This window comes from Papaver somniferum, chromosome 3 (genome assembly GCF_003573695.1).
Source record: "Papaver somniferum cultivar HN1 chromosome 3, ASM357369v1, whole genome shotgun sequence".
NCBI classification, from domain to species: domain Eukaryota; kingdom Viridiplantae; phylum Streptophyta; class Magnoliopsida; order Ranunculales; family Papaveraceae; genus Papaver; species Papaver somniferum.
In genome coordinates this window covers 160,202,808-160,226,271 of record NC_039360.1, presented here as the reverse complement: position 1 = coordinate 160,226,271, position 23,464 = coordinate 160,202,808, and the positions used below count along the sequence as shown (strand labels likewise).

General features: G+C 37.5%; 4 protein-coding genes across 5 annotated transcripts; 2 read left to right on the top strand and 2 right to left on the bottom strand.

Annotated features, from left to right (window-relative positions):
• Window positions 1-997: 997 nt before the first annotated feature.
• LOC113357805 lies at window positions 998-5,370 on the bottom strand. Of its 2 annotated transcripts, none has more exons than XM_026601266.1 (8): window positions 5,163-5,370; window positions 3,947-4,848; window positions 3,690-3,859; window positions 3,314-3,613; window positions 3,127-3,237; window positions 2,967-3,038; window positions 2,629-2,877; window positions 998-1,883 (listed from the first exon to the last, which is right to left on the bottom strand). In XM_026601266.1, the coding sequence occupies exons 2-8, from the start codon at window positions 4,833-4,835 to the stop codon at window positions 1,155-1,157; spliced, it is 2,520 nt and encodes an 839-aa protein (XP_026457051.1). In that variant the 5' UTR covers window positions 4,836-4,848; window positions 5,163-5,370; the 3' UTR covers window positions 998-1,154. The 2 variants fall into 2 exon arrangements, with proteins under 2 accessions (XP_026457051.1, XP_026457050.1); XM_026601265.1 differs by having other exon boundaries at window positions 3,947-4,851; window positions 5,163-5,369.
• A 644-nt stretch (window positions 5,371-6,014) lies between these two features.
• Window positions 6,015-6,727, bottom strand: LOC113361771 (germin-like protein subfamily T member 2). Its single transcript, XM_026604907.1, has one exon. The coding sequence runs from the start codon at window positions 6,672-6,674 to the stop codon at window positions 6,054-6,056; it is 621 nt and encodes a 206-aa protein (XP_026460692.1). The 5' UTR covers window positions 6,675-6,727; the 3' UTR covers window positions 6,015-6,053.
• A 6,470-nt stretch (window positions 6,728-13,197) lies between these two features.
• Window positions 13,198-13,973, top strand: LOC113360219. The gene is made up of 2 exons (XM_026603752.1): window positions 13,198-13,875; window positions 13,968-13,973. Exons 1-2 carry the CDS (start codon window positions 13,198-13,200, stop codon window positions 13,971-13,973), a joined length of 684 nt encoding a protein of 227 aa, XP_026459537.1.
• Window positions 13,974-21,482: 7,509 nt separating this feature from the next.
• On the top strand, window positions 21,483-23,044 carry LOC113361770 (cation/H(+) antiporter 15-like). Its single transcript, XM_026604906.1, has 2 exons — window positions 21,483-21,818; window positions 21,935-23,044. The coding sequence occupies exons 1-2, from the start codon at window positions 21,804-21,806 to the stop codon at window positions 22,454-22,456; spliced, it is 537 nt and encodes a 178-aa protein (XP_026460691.1). The 5' UTR covers window positions 21,483-21,803; the 3' UTR covers window positions 22,457-23,044.
• Window positions 23,045-23,464: the final 420 nt, after the last annotated feature.

Sequence of the window (23,464 nt, the reverse complement as noted above, 5' to 3'; positions counted from 1 at the left end):
CTCAGTTACGGTTGGTATCGAGCATTTGGTTACCAATCGTAACTGAGTTACGGTTCGTATCGAACATTTAGTTACCAACCGTAACTGGTTTTACGATTGAGTTTTCTTCAAATTTAAACAGTTACGGTTGGTAGTTCATCTTTTACAAACCGTAACTTCGATTTACGGTTGGTTATGAGCACAATTTCAACCGTAATTAGCTCTGAAAATGTAAAAAAATTGATTTTTTACGTACTTTAGATAATTTTGAGCAACAAAAAGCTAGTTGGGACTAATTTAGAAGTATACCCGGTCATTTTCATGTCCTGGTTCTTCATTTTGTTGGTTAATTTCTTCAATTGATTGAGATTGACCTTCTCTTCTAAACTTTTTTTTTTTAAATCTAAAAATCTGATTTTGGTTTTGATTTTGAGTTAATATAAGTGAAATTAATCATTAACACTAAATTTGATTATCATCACTAAACTAGGTTATCAATTATGAGGGTTAATTTGTCATTTCTAATATTTTTTTTATAAGGGACACCTTGAATGATCATGTAATGATCCTTTTTGTCCTATTAGAATGCCACCCTTCTAATAAACCATGCCGCCCCTATAACGGGTTACTAATTTTTGCTCATTGCCATTGGCAACCCTTAAATATGCGTGCATTTGAAGTTTGTCCACCCCATTTCTCAAAACCTAGCTCCGCCCCTGCGGCTAATCTATATCGGCCGCAGGAATAAGGCCAAGCTAAAAAAGGGCCTACCATGATCAGTCCTGTCGGCCAGTCCAGGCTCACAAAAGTCTTGGCCAGGCCCTGTTTGACACCTTCAGGCTAGATTCTGCTTAATGAGTCGTCTCATTTTGTATGTGGTGTTGGAAACAGTAACCAGTACATGACAGTCGTTTTTTACTTCTGCGTCTTGCCCGTCAAAAAGATTCTGCATCAGACTTGACAACAAATGTTCCTCTTCGACAGCTAAAGCTATTGCTTTTCCTGCATACACACTTGGTTTCCTCCAGGCTGCAGTTGCTAAAAATTCTACCTTATAAGCATTTTCTTGTCCAGACAACAACCAGGTCGAAAACTAGAACCCAAAAATCGTTATTTGCAAAGATTACACGTTCTAGTTAATTACTGAAAATGAAAAACAATAATGACATGGTTTATTATCGACAAGGCTTAACACATGCTTTTGGCCAATTAATCACGTCACCAATCATAATGTCTCCAAGCTTCCCATCTTCATCAAATAATTCTGCATCTCTGTCATATATTTCTTTGACGATTACACTGTAGACATCTTCGGTCAGTGGATCAGCAGTGTCGAAATTACCAAAAGCGATGATTCTTCTTTTGAAGTTTCTTATGAAACATGAGCTAGAAGGCAAGTTGGATACAACACATGCTTTTGGCCAATTAATCACACCACCGATCATAATATCTCCAAGCTTCCCATCTTGATCAAATAATTCTGCGTTTCTGTCAAATATTTCTTCGATAATCAAACTATGGACATTTTCCATTGGTGGATCAGCAGTGTTGATACTACCTAAAGCAATGGTTCTTCCTTTGAAGTTTTTGATGAAACATGAACTAGCAGCTAAGTTGGACGCAGGAGGTGCCGAAGATGAACGAGCAGGCAAGTTGGACGAAGGAAGTGCCAAACGTAAAAGAGCAGGCAAGTTGGGCGAAGGAGGTGCCACACGTGAACGAGCAGGCAAGTTGGGCGAACGAGGTGCCACATGTGAACAAGCAGGCAAGTTTGGCACATCAGGTGCCAAACGTGAACGAGCAGGCAAGTTGGGCACCGGAAGTGCCAGAGGTGAACGAGCAGGCAAGTTGGGCGAAGGAGGTGCTACACTAGAACGAGCAGGCAAGTTGGACGCCTCAGGTGCCTACATCCATTAAACCAAGGGTATACACTCAGTAACAGAAAATACATAAAAGTAATGCTAACATGCTTATATATGCAGAGATGAGTGAAAGTGAAACAAATAATTGGGTTAATTCAGACTTCTTATTCTGTGGTTTCTAAAGAGGTGCAATCAGATAACGAGTTTTTCGTGTCTGTTAAACAAGAGTTACCCAGTGTTCCCATCACAGCTATGTGAAATTTACCAATAACTCAGCAAACAATTTCACACAGCAATCTTGATATTACAAATTAACTATGAAGATTACTTCTAAACGTGAAGTTGGACGCTTCAGGTGCCCACATCGAGCAAACAATGAGTGTACATTCACTAACACAGTATACACAATAAGTGCGCAAACAAATGATTGGTTACTCTGCATTTCTTATTTAGTGATGTCGAAGGGAGGTGCAACTAGATAATGAGTTTTGGTAAAACGAAAGATTTCAATTGTTACCAATACAGGGTACATGAAACAGCAACTATGAAGAGTACTTCTAATTTCTAGACTGATTGTTAACTATTCAATATACCACATACTAAGTCGCTAATCAATTATATGCTACTATGACAGTGCAGGAGTTTGAAACAGTTGAGATATGAGAAAGAACCGCTGAATGGTGTAGAGTGTTTTAAGTTTCAACTTAGTATAACACGTGTCTTCTACTTTCTAGAGCATAATGGGTTCTGAATATAAATTCAATTTGGTTCATGATTTTATTTTTACCTGAGACGCAGATTGATTTGACGGTACAGAATTACAGTTTCGTATGGGGGACGCTGATGGTGTAGAAGTATGATCTGGTGTGTGCGCTACCAACTGTGATCGGAGTAAATCAATATCAGACTGCAAACTCTTGTTTTCTTGTTGTACTTTGCGAAGAGTCTCAACACTTGCCGCTGAAGCAAGCACCTTAGCTCTCGAAACACCTCCTCCCATGCCTCTTACAACACCTTTACCATCAAGTCCACATACCTAAGAAAGAAAGAGTCTTAAAAGGTATTTCACCAGAAGAGATGATTGATGTTTACAAAAGATATACTAGAGTTTTTTGTTTCACTAACCTGTGCGACAGCATCGTTATCAATATCTTTTTGACCGTCTGGATTAGCTTCTACAAGCTCTTTAATTAATCTCTGCAGGGACAGAGTAATTCAGATACATACCTACATAAACTAAGAATTAATATTCCAATTAGAATGACAAAGGAAATGATTAAATTACCAGTTTAATATCTGAGATGGAGGATGATTCAGGATCATTTATATTCTTGGAAACATGAGTGTCAACAAATATTGCAGCTCTGTTAACTTCACCAGTTGGACTCTCTTTTTCCTACATAAGATAACAGAAAATGTTATTGTAAAGAAAAACAAAAGAGTCAATAAATAAATGATAAAAAGCTTTTTACCAGTTCGTATAATTTGCGATAAATTCCTTTCCTGCCACATGAATGTAAAAATTCAAGATTTTCTCTAGCTTTTCTACCAGCTGCGCGACGTTTCTTATCCTCGTCAGTATTGCAGAAATCAACAAAACTTACCCAATCTTCTCTGTTTGAAATCAAACGCCATGGCATATTCATTTTTTTCTCATCAATGGTCTCATGTTTATCCATCTCTACTCGCAGCTGAGATTTCCATGTTTTATAGGATTTGCTAGCCCTTGACAAAACATTAGGCTTATAGATTTCAGGTACGACATACCTAGCCTGCAAAAAAAAATCTCCATATCATGTACTGGTCGTAAATATTTGAAGATAAATCAAACAAACTGAATACACTCACAATAATATTTATCCATATATTCTCTTTCATGCTGTCTGGAACTTTTCTCCAAGACTCAATCGCAGGACGACAAAATGCTCGTACTATCTTTCCAATATCCGTTGCAAATTCTTCTGACCCAACATCACAAGGCCGCCCATATTTGTCGAATGTAATTGGGACACGCCTATCTAGTAAATGAAGTGTACAAAACATTACAATGTACTTATATACCAACAAACAAGATAAACAACTAGTTATTAAGTTAAAATACTTACCTAATGGCACAGAAGTGCTTCCTTGGCCATAACCGGTGAAGTTTCCGTAGTTAGACTCGCTATGGGGGTCAGTTACTTGCCTTTGGATCATTTTGTGTTTCCTTTTCCTTGATGAACCTGCAACATTCTCAGAGTTGGTGGGTAACGATTGTGCATCCACAATTAGCATGCCACCGTTTTCATCTGTATCAAGTATGCCAGTATCTTCATAAGAGTTGGTGGGTAACGGTTGGTCTTCTGCAAATTGCATGTCAGCGTTTCCATCCGCATCAAGTATGTCATCATCACCATCTTGATCAGAGTTGGTGGGTAACCATTCATCGTCCGCAATTTGCTCGTCAGCATCTTGATCAGAGTCAGCAGCTACATCTCGTGCATCGCTCCCAGTATCAACAATGCTAGCATCTTCATCTCTAATATCGCTCCAAGAATCAACCGTGTGAGTATCTTCATCTCTAACATCGCCCCCAGCATCAAGCATGTCATCAACAGCATTGAGTCCTTCATCCAGTGGGCCGGTCACAATTTCTTTTTCCCTCGGTTCATTGACAAATGAAACGCGTGGTTTTACTGTTAGCGACTTCTTCTTCTCAAGAGCAACAGCATTGAGTGTTTCACCTACTGCATCAGTCCCATTTTCTTTTCCCCTTCTGCCGTTCATGAATGCGGAACGTGATTTTGTTGCAGACGACTCGGGAGCAATAGCATCGAGTCCTTCATCCACTGCATCAGTCACAACTTCTTTTTCCCTTCTGCTGTTGTTCACAGACCCAGAGAGTTGTTTTGTTGTTGACGACCTCAGGTTCCGCAGAGCTTCTTGCCGTTTTGCTGTTGACAGCTTCTTCGGCTTCTGCTGAGCTTCTATAAGTTCCAGTCTTTTTGACCTCATATTCAATTATTAGCTGCTGAAAACAAAAATACACAAAAAATTGAGAAATCTGCAAGCTATATACACTAAATTCAATCAAAACCCAAACAGAAGTGTCTAAGAAATTATAGCAAACCCCCAATTTGTATACCCTAATTTAATTCCATTAGAAACAAAACCCAATCATAAGTGTCTAAATTTATAGCAACCCCCAGTTGTTTTGTACCCTAATTTCATTACAAAAGAAAGAAAACCGCTAATAAAAAATCTCAGCAAAACCCTAAGTTCAGACACCATTAAAACACCAAACATTTGTACAGAAGTAGTCGGAATTTAAAGATTACTTACCTGATACTGTTAAGGGTTCACCAGAAGTTCTTCTTCTACTGGAGCGATTCTTTCAATTCCACTGATTTTTAGTTTTCTAGGGTTTTTATTCTGTGAAACCCCAAAATCCCCAATTGAAGAAAGACGGAAAAGACAGTTGCAAAGGCTATTGCTAATCACTTTTCTGATGCGCCCGTAGCGTTATTTATTTTGCTGTCGGTAATTTGGTGTCTTTGTTTTGGGCTTTTTTTTCACACCATGGAGCCTGTTTTATCATGATGTATATATATATATATATATATGAGGATTCCGGATCCTTTGTTATTTATTTTCATCAAAGATTTACCACGTGATCCAAAATTTTGATTACGACTGGTAATTTGCAATAACAACTTTGAATTTCGTAGAGTATAAGACGATATTTAGAAAAAAAAGATATAAGACGATATTTAGAAAAAAGGTACTGTCATTTTTTCTTTATTTTAGCTCGGACAAATAGGCTAAATTTAAAAGGTGATAATACAAGGCATGATATATAGTGTGCCCCGAATATGTTTGAAAATTTTTTGGTGACCCAGAATTGTCCTCTTAAATTTCCTGTAAGAGAGTAATAGGGAGATTGAGGGATTGAGAGAGAGTTAACGTGAAGAACCACATTTAGCTATTTTCTTGAAAATTAACATTAAAACCAAAGATGAAAGTTACATATATAGTCCTGCTCATAGACGGGAACGATTCCAACAAAGAAGGTGGTTCTTGCCACCACTCTTGATTACAACGATTAGACATAGCACGCTTAGCGAGGTCATCGCCTCGGCTGCTTTATTATTGACTCTTCTTGGTTACAAGGAACAAGAGTAATCACACCTTCCCATGCATGTACAGATGCCTAAGAACGACAGCCTATTTTGGTTAGTTACCAAACTTCGACTTTATGCTAGCCATGACGCTCTCATTAACTTGGAAGTTCTTAGCTAAAATATCATTAGGAATTGTTGGGCTAGAAGAAAAGAGGTTCAGAGGAACTGTCGCAAATCCGGGTAGTTGACTATTGAGAATAGCTAGTATGAAGGCCTTCTCCTGTCCGACGTTCTTTGCAAAGTGCACAAGCCCTCTAGGAATGATATTCAACTCTCCAGCTTTCATGAGCTTTGAGTACACAACATTATTAGTAGTGATAAACCCAAAAATTACTTCCCCTTTCACGATATAATTAGCTTCACTTGCTCGAGGGTGTGAATGAAGTGGAACAATTCCACCAGGTGCGAGATCGAGTCGGTTTATTGAAAGTCCCTGGGTGTTTAACCCAGGGAAGGTGGTAACATCACCTGGTGTCACCCCAAGCCCGAAGGGATTGTTAGTTATGCTCGTTTCATTCATCAAGCCGCTATAGAAGAAATCACTTGATGTAACCTTGGACGCTGGCTTGCAGGAGTACCCATTCACATTAGTGGTGGAGCTCAAGTCAGCAACACAAAAGTCTTGTAGAGGGTCGGGATCAGAAGAAAAGCATGGCAAAGCAAAAAATAACATAATGGTTGAATAAAGAACTAGGAAGAATGATGTTGCAGTTTTGATACTAGACTTAGTTGCAGCCATGGCTTTCTTTGTTTCTTTGAAAAATTTAGAGGTGTGATTGAAAATGTTTTTGTGAAAATTTATGTTGCTTATGCAGGTATTTATTAACCTTTCACTTGTTGCCTGTACATATTCTTTATTTAATTCAATTAGTGCTGTTACCATACAAAAACGGCATATAAAGATTAAAGAATAAGTATTGGAGTGTGATAAGTTTTCCAGCTGAGTTCAAATCCCTTTTGATTAACTTCGGGTTTTTTAACCGTTGATGTGGTAAGATATACAGATTTTGTTGTTCAATGTGTCTCTTTTCTTTTCCTATACAAGTAACTTTCACAAGTTGTTTTATTCTACGTATTGAGTTCTGTTATCTTGTGCACAAGTCAGAGGCCGAACCTGGTTCAAATGATAGGGGTGCAAATTGAGCTTTATATAACAAAAAAATGTCCAAAGTAGTTGCAAAAAATGCCAAAAGTTAATTCCTACTTTTGTAATAGCTAATTGTAAAGAGCTTTCCATACCGATAATGCACTCTTTATGGTCGCACCTTTCTACGTCTATAAAGTTAAATGACTTTTCAGAAACGTATCCATGAAAAGGGAAACATAAAAATTTGGGAAACTTATCATACTCCAGTACTCTCTTTCATTACGGGCTGTTTTTATTTCGAAACATCTATATATATTTTTAAACTCAAAGTGGCTTAATTTTGGGTGGATTATCAATGAAATCACGATACCAAAGAAAAAATACCAATAAAGAAACTTGTGGCTTGTTGGTGGACAAGTGAACATAGACGAACCAATTTTGAAATTGTTGGGGGAGTCTAAGACCAACCAATTTTGAAATCAGCCAAATGGGATTGGGTATTGAAGTAATGAACTTCACAACCGAGAGATTAATTTTCCACTGTGGTCGCCAATTGTTTATGGGTGAAAACTATTTCTGTTGGTTTTGGTAATTTTAGGTGTGTGAATGAGAAATGAATCTAAACCTTAAAAAAATGCACTGCACGGGAGTGCTTTCTGATTCGAGAGATCAGTCTATACAATTCTGGCCTAAACCAAGAAATGGTCGTTCCAGACTTGCTTCGGTCACAAAGTGAAGGAGATGGGGTTGATCTTAGGGAGGGAAGCGAAGAAGGTGTTGAGATTGTGAAGGTGTTGGATGATTATGACTTGTATCAGAAAGATGAACTGGCTTACAATAATGTAAGCAATCATCTCTGGATGTTTTCTAGATACGGATGACAACACTTGGTTTTTCTGTGTTTTTGTTTGGACATAGGTAAATGACCTATTTATACAAGTCCTTGAGCGCAACCCCGATCTCGTAAGAAGTGGAAGAAGTAAAGTGATGGAGTAGTGGGGTCGTGTAGGGATAGTGATTGCCACACGATCACGCCTTTGCCCACTTCCATCATCATTGCTAACCGTCCATGTTTCCTGACACGTTCTCGTAATGTGGGCATTGCACGCTGCATGCTGTAAACCGCAAGACTAATACCCCAGTAAGTATCCCCTAATTTGTGACATACTTGATGTCGCGAATGAGTGGATTGTGGGACCCGCAAGAAGTAGCATACGGTGCTAAGTTAGATAACTAAGTTATTTAAGAAATCGATATTCATGAAATATCGTGATGCTCGATACATATAATGCATCGAAAACAATTAACATGTACGAAGCATCGATGTTTTAAGGTTTAACCGAATAAGTCGTGGATTAAGCGTCTTAAAATAGCATCACGTCCAACCATCTTCGAGTAATCGTTTGGAGGCTGCATGGGCGAGCCATCTTCTGGTCGATCACTCCATGTGGAAGAGTGACGGACGGTGATCATCGAGGTATTTCATTGGTCGTCTAGCTTTCAACCTAGGCTGTCCGACCAAGCTGTCAAAGTTGGACGGACGAGATGGTTTACGGCATAAATCTGCGACTGTTGATGGAATTTTAGGGTTTTTAAGAAGTGTTCAAGCATCCCTCTTTGGCTTGATCGAACTCAAGCATGGGAGTTAATTTTGATGGGACCGAGCGGTCATGCATGGAGGCAGCCTGTTGTTGTGCACACCTGTAACTCTCCGTCCCATGAAGGCTTGATCTGGGCCACTCAATTTGACTGGCAAAGATGAGTGGTCGCGATCTATTTACGACAGAAATCCATCGCCACAAAAGATTTGGAAGCCGCGTGACATGCCACTTTGGGGCGCGCGTTTCGAGATGTCTAGTTCTTGTCTGCCTAGGCCGGCCGGCCACATGCAATGGTGGGCCCACCGTGATCACGTTGACACTCTCGGTACCTCTTAAGTCTATATCTACACCTTCCATCCAAGATGGCGAAGATGGATGGTCATGATCAAACTACGACATGTATGAAACGCCAATTAGGGTTTTTACACAGTCACGCATGCATGACTTTGGCCAAACGGTTTGTCAAGTCACACTTCTCCTTTGGAGCGACCGATCGTGTGGGCCAACGTTGGGCTGACGGTGGACATATATGCACCTTTCTGATGATCCTAGGCGCAATCTAAGCCATCCAAATATGCTGGCTAAGTTGGATGGTTGTGATCGTTTTAAGACGCTAGTGGAATTTCCGCGATCCTTTAAAGCATCACGCCATCCATGTTTCGAGCAAACGTTCATTGCTCCATGGCTTCGCCGTGAGAAAACCGACTGGGTAGGGGAGAAAATGGGTCCGCCAACGTGTTCGTTAGCGCTTCACTAATCATTCGCGGGATGATCTAAGCCGTCCAACCAGGCTGGCGAAGTTGGACGGTCATGAGGATTTTAAGACTTTCTTGAACAGTTTTCGCTCGTTCGAGCCTTTCCGAAAATAACACGGCCACTCTATTTTAGGGCTGGAGTTCAATGGGCGTTGGGAGTGTAGCGTGGTGTTCGACCGGCTAGGACATAAGCGGGCCCGCCGGTGGTCATCACGATGATCGCTTACTCCTTCTAGGGTTCGTCTAGGCTGGTTAAATCATGCGGTCAACTTGTGTGGCCGTGATTGTTTCTGATATATACTGATACGGACAGTCCAGATTTCCCTCAGGAAATTAAACATGCTCGGTCGGGCTAATTAAAGCGCGCCGACACGAGATTCTCTTCGTTAGAGAATGGTGTGGCCTATACGGGTATTTCGTGCACATCTCGAAATTGACACTTGGAGATTCATGTTACTCTGCTGAGAGTAAACACTCAGTTGTTATGCCGCGCCAATAACGAGAGGTCGCACAGGAAATACTAGGCAAACCATGCATTAATTAATAATGCTATAAATTCACAGAATATTTGGGATTGTTGCTACATGCACCATTCTGGGTGAATTTTGTATATTTAATGAATTGCTTCAAATAAATAAAGCGGAGGGGTTTTCTGCGCTCATCGCATATCAAATGGCTTTATCCTTTGTAGGATGTCAGCATATTAAATTTGGTTTTACAATTTTAGCCCTAAATTAAAATTCACCATCAACACCAGTTCATTTTGTAGAATGGAATCGTATTGTAGTTCCTTTTGTAAAATGAGATCGTATATTACATAATCACAAGTGTACATCTTGTAGAAAATAATTACATTATATTTATTTCAAACAGTTCATTTTCTTAGATGAACTGGCTAGTATGGTAGTTCATTAAAGTATTTCATTTTGTACAATGAACTCGTTACTCGTATAATAATTCATTTTACACTAGAGGATAAGGTAAAAATTAAAAACTTTGAAACATAACAACAATGGTACCCGTTGGAAAGCTCTCGTCGAGGGTTTTCCGAATATACAAAATTTGCGTAGGTTCAAAAGATTTTCACTTTTTATGTTTTTATTTATTTATTTTGATTAAGGGAAAAACAAAAAGCAGTTCAGCCACTGTTAAAAGATTGTGACATCATTAATGACGTCATCTTACATCGGTGTTGTCTACCTCAAGAAACCAAACTAACTCAATTAAATTTTTTCCTAGGATTTTACGTAGTACTTGAAACCTTTTGTTGGAGGTATTCCAAACGCTCTGCGCCTGTCAAAAATAAAAGATCCACGTATTAGAGCCTCAATGAATGCGCACACGGGGTCCAAAAGTATAGTTCAGTGGTATCCCATCAACTCCAGTAAGGAGAAAGTCAGGGGTTCGATCCCCACCGTAGTAAAGGTTTGTATTTAATTAGTTGTATAGAGGGGTTGGATCTAGCAATGGATCTAGTCCAGATGATTGGATTTGGGTAGGGACATGGATTCGGCTTTAACCTGTCAAAAAGAAAAAGAAAAAAAAAGTATGAATGCCCACACGTCAAAAGAAGCGTATGAGGGATACAGTTTCACTGACAACGAGATACTTCGATTCTTATTTGACCACTGCGCATTTTATCCATTCTTTTTAGTAGGGTGGGATTAATTTCTACAAATCCTATAGTATTTTGTCTAGACTTCCAATGGGAATTGTTTTACACGATGTTCTTGCATGGGTCAAATCTACAAACCACGTACAAAAATGCATAATTGAAGGGGACAAAATATACACAAACTTGGTTAAAAAGACCAAAATAAACAATTTCTAAGTGAAAAGGACATTTGGATTTTGATACTGTTTAAATGGACAAAAATGTAAAAATAGTCAGGATGCATCCAGTTTCATCCTTACTATTTTTTAAGTTTAAGTCAGGATGAATTCAATTTCATTCTTGCAATTTTTTATAGTATCCATTTCACCCATACTAATTTTTACTCGTCCATTTGAACCATGTTTTAAAAATATTTGGACAAATAACCCGTTTTGTCCCCTCAAATTATTCTTGTCCCAACAATCAAACCACAATCCTAAGCCAGTCTTGCTGCTCTCTTTGTTCTGCAACTCAATTAATTCTTCCCTTCTACCTTTCTCTCTCTTTTTTCTTCTTCTTGTTCGATTCAACCCTGAAAACACTGGTGAACCATACATACAGATGGGATTACTCTCAATGACGCATGAGCGGTGGCGAAGGGCATGAATGCTGCTAGTTGTGATAACCACGGGAAAAAGAAAAGGTAGAAGATATTAAACGACACTAGGAGCTGAAGAAAAATGAATACAAAAAATTTAATAGATTGTTATCAGGATGTCAAAGGACTCTTTCAGCATGGTTTCTTTCCGTATTTAACTCTGCAGATCGCATATGCTGCTGGACTTACAGGAACACTGAACGCCTTACTCAGTCGATTAGATCAAACTAAACATACTGCATCACTCATTGTAAGGTTTTTCGCTCGTTTATTCCATTTTTCAGTGTTACCATTTTCTTGTCAATTAGCTCATAACGTACGATCAGTCATCTCTGATACATTTTTGTATCTGTCGCATGTTCACAAGAAAAAAAGAGGTCGTTGCTTGGTAAACAGGTGCAACATGTGCAAGATGGAGGAAGAATCAATTAATCATCTATTCTTACATTGTTCCGAAGCAACAAAGGTGTGGAGTCATTTTTATAAAGCTTTTGGAGTTGATTGGGTTCAAGGAAACGATGTTAGGATGCTGTTTGTTGAAACAAATACTAGGATGTTCTCAAGCAAAGTAAACTTTATTTGGAACGTGCTTCCATTTGCCATCTACTGGAGAATCTGGAAAGGGAGGAACGAAAGAACCTTCAGTGGAAAGGAAACACTCATTCACAACCTGATATTGGATATCAAAGCTGACATCTTACATTGGTCTCAACCTTGGAAAGTGCTGGATGGAGTGCGTTTTGAAGACCTAGTATTCAAGTGGGAGCAATTGGTGAGAGATTGAAGATTTTCATTATTTGTACTGGAATGCACTGTGACTTGCTTACAGGTCACAATGGATGTTTTTTATTTCTTGCGTATTCTTTATTTTTTTATCAATATATATATTTTTGCTGATCAAAAAAAAAAAAAAAAAAGGAAGCATTTCGCAATTTTAGAGTTACTGATATTCCTTGCTTTCATTGTGAAGCTTGTTGCAACAATATTGCCGTCTATTAAATGTTATTAGATATATATATATGGGCCCACATATATTAAGAAGATTTGCATAAATAAAGATCATATTATATTGAAGATATTGAAGATATTAAATTGAAGACTGGAAGATATTGAAGATCATGCAATATATTTTGTACATAGCAAGTCTCATATAAATTAGGAGTAGAATTTATAATATTTTATTTTCTCTTAATTTTTCTCTTAATTTATAATATTAAATTTATAATATTTTATTTTCTCTTAATTTTTCTTTTATTTCTTTATATTTTATATCTTTGTAAATCAAGTAATGTAATTACATATATATATATATATATATATATATATATATATATATATATATATATATATATATATATATGTGAATATAATTCTAAGTCTAACCAAGTTGGAAAGACAAGTAAACAAGAGGTGTGTCCATTTCTATGATGGTATCAGAGCTAGTGAGTAAAAGATCCATAATCCAAGTAAGTTTCTCCACTTTTTTGTTTAGTCAATTGAAATGGTAACTCCTCCTTCTTCTCCAACCAAAAAACCGGATGATTCTCTTTCGGAAACTCCAATTGAACCCACACCAAAAGTGGCGATTAATGATCCGTATGCGATTCACCATTCGGATAATACTAGTCTTGTTTTGTTCACTCCTCTCTTGAATGGCGACAATTATGGAATTTGGGCACGTGGAATCACCATGGCTCTTTCCGCCAAAGACAAGATGAATTTTATTAATGGGTCAATTTTGGAACCCGAGGATTCAAACTTGTATGCCAGATGGAAAAGATCTACTAATCTTGTTAAGATGTGGATCACCAACTCAATAGAACCAGATATAAAATCTAGTTTTATATATGTCGATTCAGCATATCAACTCTGGAATGAACTCCATGATCATTTTTACCAATCCAATGCTCCCAAAATTTTTGAGTTGAAACATGCAATTTCCACTCTAAAAATTGAAGGGATGTCTGTATCAATGTTTTTCACAAAGATGAAAGCATTATGGGAGGAGCTGGACGCAACTTCCATGGGCACTACCCCATGTATTTGTGCTACAGGAAAAGAAATTGCCGAACATCGCAACAGAGATAAGGTGATGGAATTTTTGCAAGGTCTTGATGACAGATTTGCGAATGTAAAAAGTTCTGTTTTGTTGATGGATCCTATTCCATCAATCAATAAGGTTTACAACCTTGTTCGTCAGGAAGAAAAACAGTTACATATTTCTACATCCTCCAATGTTCAAGTTGAGAGTGCAGCCCTTTTTAATCAAAGAAGTGAATCAAAGTATTCAAAAGGTCCGGCGAATAAGAAACCTAGACCTTTTTGTGACCATTGTAAGTCATTCTCGAGAAAAATGTTGGAAGCTGAATGGTTATCCACCAAATTATGTTCCAAAGTCCAAAGAAAGACAAGGGACAATGCTTGCCACATCAAGGAACGAGAAAGAATCTTCGACACCAAAAGAATCGTTCACAGCTGATGATTATCAAGAGTACATGAAGTTCAAATCTTTTATGGCTTCCAAAGGTGGTGATTCTTCTGTTGTTTCATCAGCAAATCTTGCAGGTAAAATTCTAACTACATCTAATTTTTCTTTTTCATTAGTAGATCTAAATCTAGCAGGTAGAGTTTTGAGCGTATCTAACTCAAGTTGGATAGTTGACAGTGGTGCATCAAATCATTGTTGTTATTTACTATCAATGTTTTCATCTTATAAATCTGCACCTGCAAATCTATCTGTTCAATTGCCTGACGGATCTAGTACCCGTGTGAAACACATAGGGACAATTATATTCTCATCTCTTCTCAAAATAGAAGATGTTTATCACATACCTGATTTTAAATTTAATTTATTATCTATTAGTCAACTCACCAGATCACTTGGTTGTTCTGCGAATGTTTCTTCTAACTTGTGTACTTTTCAGGACCATACAAAGAAGATGCAGATTGGTCTGGCTAATCAAGTAGGAGGTCTTTATTATCTCCAACAAAGTTCGATAAATTCAGTTAGAAATAATAAGTCATTTGATTTATGGCATTGGCGTCTAGGGCATCCATCCTTGGAACGTCTAAAATTTTTAAGTAGTAATTTTAATTATATTAATTCCAGCTGCACTCACAAGTGTGAGATTTGTCCTTTAGCAAAACAATCAAGGTTACCTTTTAATAAAAGTAGTATTTCTAGTAAATCTCCTTTTGAGTTAATTCATTGTGATTTATGGGGACCGTTTTCGGTTCCATCTTTAAATGGTGCACGATATTTTATTACTATTGTTGATGATTATACACGTTGCACTTGGGTATTCTTAATGAATTCAAAATCTGAAACAAAAAAATATTTAGATTATTTTTTTAATTTTGTGATAAATCAATATAAGTCAAAAATTGGTACTATCTCGTGCGGATCTGGAAAAATCTATATTCCCCAGATTCAAAAATTTCGTTCCGATAATGGAATCGAATTCCTGACAAAGGGCTTACAACAATGGTTTCTCCAAAATGGAATTTTACATCAAAGGAGTTGTGTATACACTCCACAACAAAATGGTGTTGTAGAACGCAAACACCGTCATCTACTTAATGTAGCAAGATCACTCCGTTTTCAAGCAGCTTTACCATTAGAATTTTGGGGAGAATGTATTATGGTAGCAGGGTATTTGATCAATAAGATGCCCACACCATTACTCAATTATATATCTCCGCATGAAGTCCTTTTCGGATCACCGCCAAATTATTCACATCTTAGAGTATTTGGTTGTTTATGTTTTGCTCGCAACACAAGCCCTTCTCATAAATTTGATGCTCGAGCAAAACCAGGAATTTTTATTGGGTATCCATACAATCAAAAAGGTTATAAGATCTTTGATTTAGAAACAAAGAAAATCTATACTTCAAGAGATGTCATATTTCATGAACGAACATTTTCATATGGCAATGCGATTTTACCATCGCCAGAATTAAACCAATTCAATGATTCTGACCAGTATTCAGAAGAGTTAGAAAACGGTAATGAATATGAATCAGATAAAAACGCCGCAATTCCTACTTCTCCACGAAATACGACTATTACTCCTTTTAATTCGCCTGGAAATTTACCTTCCTCGTCACAAGGATGCACATATAGCCATGCTTCGTCGAACGAAGACACTCAATGTGAAACTCCTCCATCCATGAGTGAGTCACATTCATCTTCAATGACATCTCCTGGACCGTCATTATCATCATTAAATGAATCCCAAATGAATGAGCGAATCTCATCACGCCCCATTAGGGATCGTAATCCTCCAGCATATCTAAAAGATTATATATGCAAAGTGATGGAAACTCCTATTTTAGAGGGTCCAAAGTATCCTCTTAATCATTTCCTTTCTTATACTAAAATGTCTGAACAACATAAGACATTTCTCACAAAAGTTCTCGTCACTGATGTACCCACTAATTATCTCCAAGCCATCAAAATTCCAGTATGGAAAGATGCGATGTTCAAGGAGGTACAGGCTCATAAACAAAATAATACCTGGACAAAACAATCCTTACCTAAAGGAAAAAAAGCGATTGGTTGTAAATGGGTATACAAAATTAAATATAATCCAGATGGCTCGATCGAAAGATATAAAGCCCGATTAGTCGCCAAAGGTTATACACAAGTGGAAGGTATCGATTTTCATGAAACCTTTGCACCTGTCGCAAAATTAGTAACTGTAAGAGTTTTACTTTCTTTGGCTGCAATTCGTGGATGGCACTTACATCAACTTGATGTGAATAATGCTTTTCTTCAAGGAGATTTGGAAGAAGAAGTATACATGAAACTTCCTCCAGGATTTGAAAGTTCAGATGGCACGCAAGTATGTCGCTTAAATAAATCTATATATGGTTTAAAACAAGCATCCCGACAATGGTTTGCTACATTTTCATCTGCACTTATTAGTGAAGGTTTTCAACAATCTAAATCAGATTATTCACTCTTTACCTATAATCGCAGATCTACGTATATATATGTTTTAGTATATGTAGATGATATTATCATTACAGGTAATGATGAAAACTCTATATCAAAATTCAAAGTGTCTCTAGAAAAGCGGTTTTCGCTTAAAAATTTGGGACGCTTACAGTACTTTCTAGGGATTGAAGTTCCCGTTCAGATCTAGGTATATTTCTTTGTCAAAGAAAATACATTATTGATCTTTTAAAAGACATGGGGCTAACCGCATCCAAAGTAGTTTCTTTTCCCATGGAGCAAAATCTTCGCCTCAAACCTACAGATGGTGAACCATTATCTGACCCTACACCATATCGTAGACTTATTGGTCGACTTTTGTATCTAACTGTTACTCGGCCAGACATCACCTATGTAGTGAATATTTTAAGTCAATTTATGCAAAATCCTAGAACTGCTCATCATGATGCAGCTTTACGTGTTTTGCGTTATCTCAAAGGGACTATTGGACATGGAATTCTTTTGTCCGCTAAAAGTTCTCTTCATTTACGGGGTTATACCGATTCAGACTGGGCTGGTTGTCCAACCACTCGTCGCTCAACAACAGGATATTTCACCATGTTGGGAGATAGTCCTATTTCATGGAAATCTAAGAAACAACCAATTGTTTCTCGATCTTCCGCCGAAGCCGAATATAGGGCAATGGCCAATTTAACTGCTGAATTACAGTGGTTAAAGTATCTTTTCCAAGACATTCATATTCCTACTTCAGAACCTTTCACACTTTACTGTGATAGTCAAGCAGCAATTCATATAGCTGAAAATCCTGTCTTCCATGAACGAACCAAACATATCGAAATCGATTGTCATTTCGTTCGTGAGAAGATTCAAAGTAACCTCATTACTCCACGTTATATAAAATCAGCCGATCAAATCGCTGATATTTTTACCAAACCTCTAGGTGCCGAATTATATACTCGATTAACTAGCAAGTTGGGAGTTCTCGATATTTCTCCTCCACCTCCAACTTGAGGGGGGTATTAAATGTTATTAGATATATATATATATATATATATATATATGGGCCCACATATATTAAGAAGATTTGCATAAATAAAGATCATATTATATTGAAGATATTAAATTGAAGACTGGAAGATATTGAAGATCATGCAATATATTTTGTACATAGCAAGTCTCATATAAATTAGGAGTAGAATTTATAATATTTTATTTTCTCTTAATTTTTCTTTTATTTCTTTATATTTTATATCTTTGTAAATCAAGTAATGTAATTATATATATATATATATATATATATATATATGAATATAATTCTAAGTCTAACCAAGTTGGAAAGACAAGTAAACAAGAGGTGTGTCTATTTCTATGACCGTCCCTCTACTGCAACATCCCTATTAGGGATGCACTCTCACTCGGTCTTATCTTACAATGTGATGGTACATTCAACCTATTAATTTTATCTCGTTTGTGCGTGAAACAGGTAATTTCGGTAGTTTTTGCTTGAATTCTCAGAAAGGGATCATAGTTGTATCTATAGTACGCCGCTCTCATATTTTAACGATGCTCCTTCATTTTGACTTTTGAGATACAGTATCTGATGAAAAGTCTTACGCAGTCGCTGCCCTTACAAAAGATTTCACGACAATAGTGTCCACACCAGTAATGAAACGCATAACTGATCCTTCAAGGAGGTATGCGGAATACAAGAGACGAACAATACGAAACTCTACTGTTAAAAAGAAGCTACGCATACTTGCTTGTGTTTACAGCCAAGAAAACGTTCCCAGCATCTTAAATTTCCTTACAGCTACTAATCCAACAAAAGATGGCTCTATCTGTATCTATGTTTTGCACCTAGTTGAGCTGGTTGGACGGGCAGATTCTCTCCTCATTGAACATGATAACAAACCCAAGCAGAAACACCTTACACAATCTCATTGTCGCGTGTCAGAGAAAATTACCAACGCCTTCAACAAGTTTGAACAACGTAATCAAAGCTTCACAATTGCGCAAGCTTACACCGTTGTAGCGCCATTCGCTGGCATGTACAACAATGTATGTGACATAATATTGGACAAGAGGATAAATCTGGTGATTATACCCTTTGGTGAGTTAGCGGAAACTCCTATTCGGGCTGTCAACCAAAGTATTTTGCAAAAGGCACCTTGCACAATGGGGATACTCTTTGAACACATAAACGGTCCAAAGTCTTTTTTATGATGTATCCATAAAATGCCATAACGTTGCCATGATTTTCATTGCGGGACCTGACCATCGAGAGGCATTAACATATAGTATGAGAATTGCCAATGACCCAAACTTAAGACTCACAGTTTTTAGATCACAAAATTGGTTAAAAAAACCAAAATCAATAAATCCTGGGTGAAAAAGACACTTAGATTTGATATTGCTTAAATGGACAAAAATGTAAAAATAGCCAGGATGTAAACAGTTTCATCCTGCCAATTTTCAAATACTTTTCTTATTTTTTAATTTACACAGGATGCATCCAGTTTCATCCTCGCTATATTTAAGTTTAAGCCAAGATGAATCCAGTTTCATCCTTGCTAATTTTTTTTGTCCATTTCACCCATACTAATTTTTACTCGTCCATTTAAACCATGTTTTAGAAATATTTGGATAAATGACCCATTTTCCGTTTTTAGATTCACAAGTTCAGAAATGCGCAACAAAAGTGATGATAAATTGATAAAGGAATTGCGCAAAAGAATCACAGGAACCGGTAATATTGTGTACAAAGAGGAAGAAGTACGAGATCGTGGAGATACAACAAGTAAAATCAAGAGTTATTTTGTAAGGTCATGGAAGAGACTCATGATTTCATATTAGTGGGGAGACAACATGATAACAGTTCACCAATTTTGTTAGGACTTGATGAATGGTGTGTTTATAAAGAGCTCGGAGTCATCGGAGACCTCCTTGTTACCTCTAATTTCAAGGGAAATTATTCTGTTCTGATAGTGAAACAATAGGCTTGTAAAGTAGGAAAAATATTTGGTGATACGCACACCACTTTGTTATGTCTTCATTTCTCTTTTACTTCACTTTTTTTTTTATTATTATTATTATTATTTTTTTTTTTTTTTTGTAGTACTTACTGACCACGATAGAGTCAATATTACACAAATTCAAACTGATGAATTCAAGTATATATGAAACTCAACCATGGTAGAGCAGTTGGTAACCTTTAGCTAAAGAATAGTTATATACAAACCATCAAAAAGCAAACACTGTATAAACGGACACTTACAAATTTGATGTGAGCCCCGGAGAATGCCCTAACTGCTCTGCATGTAAAATGGAACGCATTAGATCCCCAAATAATGCCCACACGTCAAAAAGGAGTGTGAAGGATAAAGTTTTACCAACAGCGGTGATACTTCGATTCTGATTTGACCACTGCGGACTGTATCCATTGTGTGTAGTAGTGTGGGATTATTAATTTCTACAAAGTCTATAGTATTTTTCTTAGACTTTTATATAGAACTAGTTTACACGATATTTTTGCATGGGTCAAAACTACGAACTACAAAAATGCATGATTGAAGGGGACATAATATATACATGGTTCATAATAAAAATCTCGCTCGTTCACTCCCTCATCCCCGCAAATTATTCTTGTCCCGACAATCAAACCTCAATTCTACACCAGTCTTGCTTCTTCTCTTTATTCTGCAACTCAATTCTTCCCTTTTCCCTTTTCCTCCCTCTTACTTCTTCTTCTTGTTCCATTCAACCCTGAAAACAGTGGTGAACCTTGATACATACAGCTGGGATTAATCTCAGTGACGCAATGAGCAGGGGCGAAGCGCATGGATGCTGCTAGTTCTGATCAACACGAGAGAAAAAAAATAGGCAGAAGATATTAAACAACACCGGAGCTGAAGAAAGATGGATACAAAAAATTTAATGCATTGTCATCAGCACTTCAAAGGACTATTTCAGCATGGTTTCTTTCCATTATTAACGCTGCAGATACCGTACGCTTCTGGACTCACAGGAACGTTCAATGTCTTACTTAGCCGATTAGATCAAACTAGATATATTGCAGCACTCTTTGTAAGGTTTTTCTCTCATTCATTCCAGTTTTCATTGTTTATTATCATTCTTGCCGATTAGCCTATAACGTACGAGATCAGTCACATTTCTGATACATTTTTGTATCTGTCGCATATTTCAGACTGGTATCTCGCTTGGCCCGTCATTTCTAGGCAGTTTGGACATAATTAAAAAAATGGTTGACAAACATGGGGGAGACACCTCTCTGGAAGTTGCTGCAGCGTTCGGGTTTCTCTACTTCTCGTTCCTGGTTGGAGTTAAAATAGACATGGATATGATTCTCAAAGCAAATGAAAGTACTTATATCATAGGATTTTGTAACTTCATCATCCCATTAATCTTTAATATGATTGTTTGTTTGGCGATGGCAAACATGATTCACAAGGTCCTAGATCTGCAGATTAACCTCATGATAAGCATTGCGCTGATGACTTGAACCTCTTGCGCGCTTGATGACTTGAACCTCCTTAACTCCGAGATTAGCCGTCTATCCTTATCCATTTCAATTTTCACTGGCGTATGCAGTTGGTTACTAATCTTTCTAAACTTCGTATACAATGAGACTATTACTACGGAGCCAAAACTTTTGATACTGACATGGATAAGTAGAGCTCTCATCATTCTATTCCTACTCATTATACGTCCAGTACTAGTGTGGATGATTAAAACTACTCCACAAGGAAACACTTTGAATGAGAACTATCTTGTGTTGATCCTCATCACCGTCATGGTATCCGCTTTTTACAGTGAGGTCACCGAGTGATTGGAATGGTGGTACCCGTTGGGACACTTATAGGAGAGGCTGTTCAGAAAAAAATCGAGTGTTTCATTGTAATGGTGCTATTGCCAGTTACATACCTAGTAGCAGGTGCAAAAGTAAATGTGTTCGACATCCAGATGAAGCATTTTGCAATTTTAGAGTTACTGATATTCCTTGCTTTTTCATTGTGAAGCTTGTAGCAATAGTGTTGCCGTCCCTCTACTGCAATATCCCTATTCAGGATGCACTCTCACTTGGTCTTATCTTACAATGTGACGGTACATTCAACCTACTGATTTTCTCTAGTATGTGTACAAGAAAGGTAATTTCGGTAGTTTCTACTTGAATTCTCAGAACAGAAAGACATAGCTTTATTTATAGTATGCACGTCCTCTCACATTTTAACGAGAGTCCATTATTTTTAACTTGGTGATGCAGACGCTGGATGAAAAATCTTACGCCATCATTGTCCTTACGAGAGCTTTGACAACAATGGTATCCACACCAGTAATTAAATGTATTTCGGATCCTTCGAGGAGGTACGCGGACTACCGGAGACGAGCAATACGAAACTCTACTGTTAAGAGAGAGCTCCGCATACTTGCTTGTGTTTACAGCCAAGAAAATGTTCCCAGCATCATAAATTTCCTTGCGGCCACTAATCCAACAAAAGATTGCTCTGTTTGTATCTATGTTTTGCACCTAGTTGACCTGGTAGGACGTGCAGCTTCGCTCCTCGTTGAACATGATAAACAACCGAAGCAGAAACAACTTACACATATACAATCTCACAGTCGCGTGTCAGAGAAAATTAACAAAGCTTTCGACAAGTTTGAACAACGTAGTCAGAACTTCACAATTGGGCAAGCTTACACCGCCGTAGCACCATTTGCAGGCATGTATAACAATGTGTGCGACATAATAATGGACAAGAGGATAAATCTGGTGATCATACCCTAGTGAGTTAGCGGAAACTCCTATTCGGGCTGTCAACCAAAGTATTTTGCAAAAGGCGCCTTGCACCGTGGGGATACTCTTCGACCATATAAACAGCTCAAAGTTATTCTATGATGTTCCCATAAAGCGCTATAACGTTGCCATGATCTTCATCGGAGGACCTGACGATCGAGAGGCATTAACATATAGTATGAGAATTGCCAACGAGCCAAACTTAAGACTCACGGTTTTTAGATTCACCCATTCAGAAGTTCGCGGCAACAATACAAGAGAGACGAAAAAAGACGATAATTTGATAAAGGAATTACAAAAGAAAATCACGAAAACTGGAAATATTGTGTACAAAGAGGAAGATGTAACAGATTGTGGAGATACATCTAGTAAAATCAAAATTATGGAAGAAACTCATAATTTCATATTGGTGGGGAGACAACATGATAACAATTCACCAGTTTTGTTAGGACTTGATGAATGGTGTGTTTATAAAGAGCTTGGAGTCGTTGGAGACCTTCTTGTTACCTCTAATTTCAAGGGAAATTATTCTGTTCTGATAGTGAAACAATAGTCTTGTAAAGTAGGAAAAATATTTGGTGATACACTCATACACACACCTCTTTTTATGTCTTCATTTCTCTTTTACTTCACTTTTTTTTCAGGTAGAGTTAGTTTTATACAAACTCAAACTATAAAACTTCAAGTATGAGAGTTAACCATGGTAGCTAGAGCAGTCGGTAAGCTTTAGCTAAATCAACTGTCCATATCTTTTGAGTGCATGGGATATGACGATGAACTTTAAAGTACTTCCTACAGTACCTCTACTCATTTCTTACTCATCATCATTGACAATATCAATCAAGTGTTGTATTTTGAAGCAACCATGATAGAATCAAGACAGTGTTGATTCTACCATGAGGAAGAAATGATATATATAGGCTTAACTTTACGAAGAAATGAAGACTCAGGCGTGCCAAATCTTGAGTATGACCAAATACAATATATTGCGCAAAATCA